Source organism: Hyla sarda, chromosome 13 (assembly GCF_029499605.1).
Source record: "Hyla sarda isolate aHylSar1 chromosome 13, aHylSar1.hap1, whole genome shotgun sequence".
Lineage (NCBI taxonomy): Eukaryota > Metazoa > Chordata > Amphibia > Anura > Hylidae > Hyla > Hyla sarda.
The window spans coordinates 30154422-30163619 of NC_079201.1; the positions used below are offsets into that span (position 1 = coordinate 30154422).

Consider the following 9198-nt stretch of genomic DNA (forward strand, 5'->3'; position numbering starts at 1 on the left):
CCTACCTGGGACAATCCTATCAACAAGGGGGAGGTGGAGTACTACATACAGGGCCCAGCTACCTTCAGTGGGGTCCTAACTACAGGGGAGTCCTACCAACATTAGCAAACTATAAACAGAGGGGTGGGGTGGGGCAAACAATCTACAGGGGGTCATAGTTACAAGGGGGAAACCACCTACTGAGGAAAACTACAAAAGGACTACCTACATGGGAAACAAGCACACTGAGGGAACCTACCTACCATGGGTGCCAGCTTACTAAAGGAAACTACATACTAGGCACACCTACATACAGGGGGCACCTACCTAATGGGAATTACTACCTATCTACAAAAAAGGGGGGCAACCTACCTAACTGTATTTTTAAGGGATCATAGGAAACAAACACATATAAGAAGAACCTAACACCAGACTTGTAACTTTTAGCTCCTGCACCAAATGCCGACTGTAACATCTTCCACCTACCATATGCCACTTATTGTATATTACTGGTGTTTTCTTATTATTCTTTGGGTGTGACTGATGCATTTGAACCCTTTATAGCTAATCCCCTCCCTGACACCATTAAGGGAGCCCATTTTTAATTTTATATCTGAATCTTTGATTAGTCTGAATCTGATAATGTACTGTTCCCTGTTTAGATTGTGACCTAAAGTATAAACTAGAGGTTTGGTAGGTAAGCAGGTAGGAAGTTTGGTTGGTAGGTAAAAGTTTTAGTAGGTTGGTAGGTGGGAAGTTTTTTAGTTAGGTAGAAAGTTTGGTTGGTAGGTAAAAGTTTTAGTAGGTTGGTAGGTGGGAAGTTTTTTAGTTAGGTAGGAGGCTAGTTAGGTAGGTAGGAAATTTGGTAGGTAGATAGTTTGTTTTTTATGTAGTCAGGTAGGTAGTTTGGTTGCTAGGTAGGCAGGTAGGTAGTTTACTTGGCAGGTAGTTTAGTAGGGAGGCAACCCCCGACCCCCACTTACACCTTGACATCCCAGTGCCTAATGGGAGACAGGTCCAGAGGCGCTGCAGGTTATGATCAGTAGTTTAGGCCCCGCAGGCTCCTCACAGTAGCACGGGCAGCATGCAGCCTGACGTGTCAAGAACGACTGAAGCCCTTCCGACATGCCCCAAATTGGTCATAGACACCTGATACTTCCTCAATTTGCATTGTTTTAAATTTCGCAACTTTATGACTTGTCCTTCTTGGTGCTGCAATTTCACTGTTGGGGCGTATATTTGCTTTATGGTGGTTATTAAAGTTATAGATATATCTGGTAGATTGTTCCACTAGCACCTGGCTTAAAAACACATGGGAATCTCAGATGAGGAATGAAGAGGCTGGACCTGCCCAACTACCTACTTCTGGGAGTGTTGCCAAGGAGCAATAATGATCAGGTATCATTTCAGTTCTCAAAATAATAAAGTACATGTAACAAAACAATCTAACGCAGAAAATAAATTCTAAAGTATGGCAGAAATTCTGCATCTCAGCATCAACTCCGCGTCTGCATTCATTTTGGCTTCAATTCTGCATCTGTCCAGCATTTACAGAATTGATGCAGAATTTCCAGATGCTTTCTGCATGATCCTGCAGTACTGTCAGGCCACGTTCATATGGCAGAATTTCTGCACTGAATTCTGCATGAAAATTCTGCATGAATTTATAGCCAACACACTTCAATGGGATTCTGCTGTCCCATTCACATGGCAGAATTTCTGCTGCAGGAATTCCATTGAAGTGAATTGGTTATAAATTCATGCAGAATTTTCATGCAGAACGCAGCCTTTTTTTTTTTTTAAAGCCAAGTTTAAATTCTGCCCTTATTCCACATGCATTCCACACGATTTTCGCATTTTGAGCAGAAATGTAATCCCCATTGACTTCAATAGGATTCCGCATCCGAAGTCCGAAAAAGTATACCAGCTGACTTATTTTTTCCGGAGCACAAAAAACAGGATTTCTGCATCAAACATTCCGCAGCAGAAATTCTGTGGTGTAAACGACTTTGCGGAATCCCATTAAAGTGAATGGGCAATAACTTTAGCCGGAATTCTCTGCAGAAAAACCATGTGGAATCCCATGCAGAATTTCTGCTGTGTGAACACGGCCTAAGTGTTCAGAGACAGTTGACTAATGATCACAATATATATTATATATATATATATATATATATATATATATATATATATATATATATATATATATATATATATATATGTGTATATATACACACACACACACACACACACACACACACACTAAAACTTGCACTAACCATGAGTGTTAGGCTATGTTCGCACAGTGTATTTTTGGTGCTAATTTTGGTCACTATTTTTTACCAAAACCAAAAGAAGAACCAACAAGACTAAACCAATGAGGCTATTTTTACTCAGTATAAGGATATGTTCGCATAGGGTGTCAGTGCTTTGGCCGTCCAGAATAGTAGGTTTGGTAGATTTTATCTTGTACCTCGGAGGGCTCCCTTATATAACATTGTGGCTTCTTCGCATTGTTGGGAATTGATCATTTAAAGTGCTCTTTACTGATCCTCTTTACTGTGGTCTCCTTCCCTTTCCACAAGAAACAAAACAGGGCCCAATGAGCCACATTGCCACTCACTCTTAAAGGGGTATTCCAGGAAAAAACTTATATACACACACATACACATATATACATACATATACACACATATATATCTCAACTGGCTCCAGAAATTTAAACAGATTTGTAAATTACTTCTATTAAAAAATCTTAATACTTTCAGTACTTATGAGCTTCTGAAGTTAAGGTTGTTCTTTTCTGTCTAAATCCTCTCTGATGACACCTGTCTCGGGAAACGCCCAGTTTAGAAGCAAATCCCCATAGTAAACCTCTTCTAAACTGGGCGGTTCCCGAGACAGATGTAATCAGAGAGGATTTAGACAGAAAAGAACAATCTTAACTTCCTTTCATTACTTATGAGCTGCTGAAGTTGAGTTGTTCTTTTCTGTCTAAGTGCTCTCTGATGACACCTGTCTCGGGAACTGTCCAGAGTAGAAGCAAATCCCCATAGCAAACTTCTACTATGTGCAGTTCCCGAGACAAGCAGAGATGTCAGCAGAGAGCACTGTTGCCAGACAGAAAAGAACAACTCAACTTCAGCAGCTGATAATTATTGGAAGGATTAAGATTTTTTTTATAAAAGTAATTTACAAATCTGTTTAACTTTCTGGAGCCAGTTGATATATATAAAAAAGTTTTTTCCTGGAATACCCCTTTAATCCCATATTAGGGTACGTTCACACGCTATTACTAGCAGCAAGTTACGCTACCATTGATTTAAATGGGTCCACAGACAGTCAGCAATAGTGTCAGATTTGCGGACTGTTCGCGGACCCATTCAAATGAATGATAGCGTAACTCGCAGTGGGTGTCCCGCAGCGGGAAACCGCTGCTAGTAATAGCGTGTGAACGCACCCTTAAAGTTGTATTCAAGTTTTAGGGTGCGTTCCCACCTGGTGTATACGCAGCATAGTGGTGCAAAATTGAAAGGGTTATCATTTTTCAACGGTAAGGAGGAAAAAACGAAAGTGCAAAAATGGAAAAACCCTCCATCCCCAAGGTGTTAAAGACAGAGCCCATAAAATCTAACTTCTGTAAGGAAAATACTGCAGCACTCCCAAGGTAGAATCAATTTATACCTCCATATAGTGTAGGGCACTCTACTACAGTAACCCCCCGACCTACGATGGCCCCGACATACGATCATTGCAACATGCGATGGCCTCTCAGAGGCAGCATCAACATACGACGCTTTTATATGTCGGGGCCATCACATAAACGGCTATCCGGCAGCGCACACTGCTTCAGCTGCCACTGGGTAGCTGTTTACGGTGCCCCATGTGGTCCGCTGACGATCACTTACCTGTCCTGGGGGCTCTGAACCGTCCTCTTCGGGATCCCCTGCATCGTCGTCGCTCTCCATTGTCGTCATCACGTCGCTGCGCACGGCGTCCCGTCAATAGGAGCGATGTGATAGCGGCGATGGAGAGCAAGGATGCCGGGGAAGCAGGGACCTCAGGGACGCGGCGACAGAGATGGACGGCGACATCCAGGGCAGCGGTGACGAGTGGTGACGGTCCGGAGCGGCGGGGACACGCGAGTATAAACTCCAATACCAGTGGTCTTCAACCTGCGGACCTCCAGATGTTGCAAAACTACAACTCCCATCATGCCCGGACAGCCAACGGCTGTCCGGGCATGCTGGGTGTTGTAGTTTTGCAACATCTGGAGGTCCAGAGGTTGTAAACCACTGTCCTATACTTTACATTGCACGGATCCCTCAACATACAATGGTTTCACCAAACGATGGTCCATTTGGAACGTATTACCATCGTATGTTGAGGGACCACTGTACATGAGTGCTGTTTTTTAGGCGGGGTTCACACACAGTATTTTGATCAGTCTTTTTAACCCCAACCAGGAATGCGTCCAAAGGACAAAAAGGTGCAAATCTTTCTATTTTATTTTTCTCTGTAATTACTTCGGTTTTTTGCTTAAAAAAAAAAAAAAATTATATATATATATATATATATATATATATATATATATATATATATATATAAATATTCTAATTCATGGTTATGTTTTTTAGTTTAATCTAAATACACATCCGATACACTGTCAAAAAAAAAGTTTTCTTTTTCTCACCTTTGTTTTCGAAGAATTCATAAGAAGGAAGCAGAAGAAGCGCAGCCAGAGTTATTGTCCAGATCATTCTTGAAATTTGAAGAAAACAGCAACAATCTCTACAATGGAAGAACAGGTAGAATGTTGTAGGACACTTGTCTAGGACTGAAATGTGGTCCCATTCAGCGTAATCCGTCTATACAACAATATTCTATGTAGGGAGTCTGAGATTTGGTGTTGTATATCAGATCCTCCTCTTGGTTAGAAAAATAATTTGGAAACTAAAAGGGGAACAACATACTTAAGCATTGCAAAATCCAAAGCGAAACAACCTCAGACTAACAATACCAGCTGCAGTCTCCTACTTCATTAAAGGGGTATTCCAGGCAAAACATTTTATATATATATATATATATATATATATATATATATATATATATATCAACTGGCTCCGGAAAGTGAAACAGATTTGTAAATTACTTCTATTAAAAAATCTTAACCCCTTAAGGACTCAGGGTTTTTCCGTTTTTGCACTTTCGTTTTTTCCTCCTTACCTTTTAAAAATCATAACCCTTTAAATTTTCCACCTATTATGGCTTATTTTTTGCATCGCCAATTCTACTTTGCAGTGACATCAGTCATTTTACCCAAAAATGCACGGCGAAACGGAAAAAAAAATCATTGTGCGAAAAATCGAAAAAAAAATGCCATTTTGTAACTTTTGGGGGCTTCCGTTTCTACACAGTGCATATTTCGGTAAAAATGACACCTTATCATTATTCTGTAGGTCCTTACGGTTAAAATGATACCCTACTTATATAGGTTTGATTTTGTCGCACTTCTGGAAAAAATCATAACTACATGCAGGAAAATTTATACGTTTAAAACTGTCATCTTCTGACCCCTATAACTTTTTTATTTTTCCACGTACAGGGCGGTATGAGGACTAATTTTTTGCGCCGTTATCTGAAGTTTTTAACGGTATGATTTTTGTTTTGATCGGACTTTTTGATCACTTTTTATTCATTTTTTAATGGTATAAAAAGTGACCAAAATACGCTTTTTTGGACTTTGGAATTTTTTTGCGCGTACGCCATTGACCGTGCGGTTTAATTAATTATATATTTTTATAGTTCGGACATTTACGCACGCGGCAATACCACATATGTTTATTTTTAATTTTTTTTACACTGTTTTATGGGAAAAGGGGGATGATTAAAACTTTTATTAGGGAAGGGGTTAAATGACCTTTATTAACACTTTTTTTTAACTTTTTTTTTGCAGTGTTATAGGTCCCATAGGGACCTATAACACTGCACACACTGATTTGCTATGCTGATCACTGGCGTGTATTAACACGCCTGTGATCAGCATTATCGGCGCTTGACTGCTCCTGCCTGGATCTCAGGCACGGAGCAGTCATTCGCCGATCGGACACCGAGGAGGCAGGTAAGGGCCCTCCCGGTGTCCTGTAAGCTGTTCGGGATGCCGCGATTTCACCGCGGCGGTCCAGAACAGCCCGACTGAGCAGCCGGGTCACTTTCAGTTTCACTTTAGAAGCAGCGGTCAGCTTTGACCGCCGCTTCTAAAGGGTTAATACCGCACATCGCCGATGTGTGGTATTAGCCGCGGGTCCCGGCCGTTGATGAGCGCCGGGACCGATGCGATATGATACGGGATCGCGGCGCGATCCCGCTTCATATCGCGGGAGCCGGCGCAGGACGTAAATATACGTCCTGCGTCGTTAAGGGGTTAATCCTTCCAATAGTTATTAGCTTCTGAAGTTTTCTGTCTAACTGCTCAATGATGATGTCACGTCCCGGGAGCTGTGCATGATGGGAGAATATCCCCATAGGAACTGCACAGCTCCCGGGACGCGAGTCATCAGAAAGCAGTTAGACAGAAAACAACAACTCAACTTCAGAAGCTAATAACTATTGGAAGGATTAAGATTTTTTAATAGAAGTAATTTACAAATCTGTTTAACTTTCCGGAGCCAGTTGATAGATTAGATTGGATGGATAGATTGGATAGATTAGATTGGATGGATAGATTGGATAGATAGATTGGATAGATAGATTGGATAGATAGATTGGATAGATAGATTGGATAGATAGATTGGATAGATAGATTGGATAGATAGATTGGATAGATAGATTGGATAGATAGATTGGATAGATAGATTGGATAGATAGATTGGATAGATAGATTGGATAGATAGATTGGATAGATAGATTGGATAGATAGATTGGATAGATAGATTGGATAGATAGATTGGATAGATAGATTGGATAGATAGATTGGATAGATAGATTGGATAGATAGATTGGATAGATAGATTGGATAGATAGATTGGATAGATAGATTGGATAGATAGATTGGATAGATAGATTGGATAGATAGATTGGATAGATAGATTGGATAGATAGATTGGATAGATAGATTGGATAGATAGATTGGATAGATAGATTGGATAGATAGATTGGATAGATAGATTGGATAGATTGGATAGATAGATAGAATAGATAGATAGAATAGGATGGATAGATAGAATAGGATGGATAGATAGAATAGGATGGATAGATAGAATAGGATGGATAGATAGAATAGGAAGGATAGATAGGATAGATAGGATAGATAGGATAGATTGGATAGATTGGATAGATTGGATAGATTGGATAGATAGATATAAAATTTGGCCTGGAATACCCCTTAAACTTCCAATTTACGTGTAAATCCCAAATCCCTGGGAAGCCCATGGTATTAATTTTTGTATAAGTGTTAAACACTACTATTTTACACTCATCCTTAAAGGAGATAAGTTTTAGATTGAGGGGGGTCCAATGGCTGGGGCCCCCCAACGATCTCCTGTATGAAGCCCCGGCTCTTCCCTGGAGCAGCGCGTCATGACTAGTGTTGCTCGCGAATATTCGCAATTCGAATTTTATTCGCGAATATCGCATATTCGCGAATATTCGCGAATATAGCGCTATATATTCGTAATTACGAATATTCGTTTTTTGTTTTTTTTTTCTCACAGTACACATCACAGTGATCACCCCTCTCTGCTTCCAGCTTGTGTGGTGTAAGAAGGCTCTAATACTACTGTGTGAGACTGGTGTGCGAATTTTCGCATATGCGAAAATTTGCATATGATAAGTTTCGCATATGCGAATTGTAGCTTATGTTAATTTTTGTATATGCAAATTTTTCACATATGTTAATTTTCGCATACGCGAATATTCGCATATGCGAAAATAAAAAGAGAACATTACGAATATGCGAATATTCGCGAATATGACGAATATTCGTCCATATATTCGCGAATATTCGCGAATTCGAATATGGCCTATGCCGCTCAACACTAGTCATGACCCCCTCCCGATGCGCTCGGACCCCCGCAATCTAAAACTTATCCCTGATCCTGCGGCTAGGGGATAAGTTTTATTCCATGAGACTACTCCTTTAACCCCTTAAGGACCCGGGCTTTTTCAGTTTTTTCATTTTCAATTTTTCCTCCTTAACTTTAAAAAATCCTAACTTTGCACCTAAAATTCTATATGATGGCTTATTTTTTGCGTCACTAATTCTACTTTGTAATGACATTAGTCACTTTACCCATAAATCGACGGTGAAACGGGAAAAAAAATCAAAGTGCGACAAAATTGATGAAAAAACACTATTTTGTAAGTTTTGGGGGCTTCAATTTTTACGCAGTACATTTTTCCGGCAAAAATGACACCTTATCTTTATTCTGTAGGTCCATACGGTTAAAATGATCCCCTACTTATATAGGTTTGAATTTGAAAAAAATCATAACTACATGCAGGAAAATGTATACGTTTAAAATGGTCATCTTCTGACCCCTATAACTTTTTTTTATTTTTCTGTGTTCAGGGCGCTACGAGGGCTCATTTTTGGCGCCGTGATCTGACATTTTTAGCGGTACCATTTTTATTCTGATCAGACTTTTTTTGTGGTATAAAAAGTGATCAAAAATGCGCTATTTTGGACTTTGGATTTTTTGTGCGTACGCCATTGAACGTGCGGTATATTTTTAAAATTCGGACATTTCCACATGCGGCGATACCACATATGTTTATTTTTATTTACACTGTTTTTTTATTCTTGGAAATGCCGGGTGATTCAAACTTTTATTAGGGGAAGGGATAATTGAAAGGGTTAATGATTTTTTTACACTTTTCTTATGCAATATTATAGCTCCTATAGGGGGCTATAACATTGCATTAACTGATCTTTTACACTGATTGATGCATCTCCATAGGAATGGATCAATCAGTGTTTTCGGCGATTGAATGCTCAAGCCTGGATCTCAGGCGTGAAGCATTCAATCGCTGATCGGACTGCAGGAAGGAAGGTAAGAGACCTCCTCCTGTGCTACAGCTGTTCGGGATGCAGCGATTATACCGCGGCGATCCCGAACAGCTCCCTGAGCTAACCGGCAACTATCACTTTCATTTTTAACCGCGATCAGTGCCACGCGCTATTAGAGGCGGTCCCGACTTCACAATGACGCCGGGCCCGCC

The 9198-nt window shown here is 40.2% G+C and overlaps 1 protein-coding gene across 2 annotated transcripts in view; it reads right to left on the reverse strand.

Annotated features, from left to right (window-relative positions):
* Window positions 1–4948, reverse strand: part of EBI3 (Epstein-Barr virus induced 3) — a 35140-nt gene extending 30192 nt beyond the window's left edge. The window contains exon 1 of one of the 2 annotated variants that reach the window (XM_056549822.1): window positions 4673–4948. In XM_056549822.1, the coding sequence (XP_056405797.1) occupies window positions 4673–4739 (67 nt within the window). In that variant the 5' untranslated portion in view covers window positions 4740–4948. The remainder of the gene's footprint in view (window positions 1–4672) is intronic. The other variant, XM_056549821.1, reaches the window with a different exon arrangement.
* Window positions 4949–9198: the final 4250 nt, after the last annotated feature.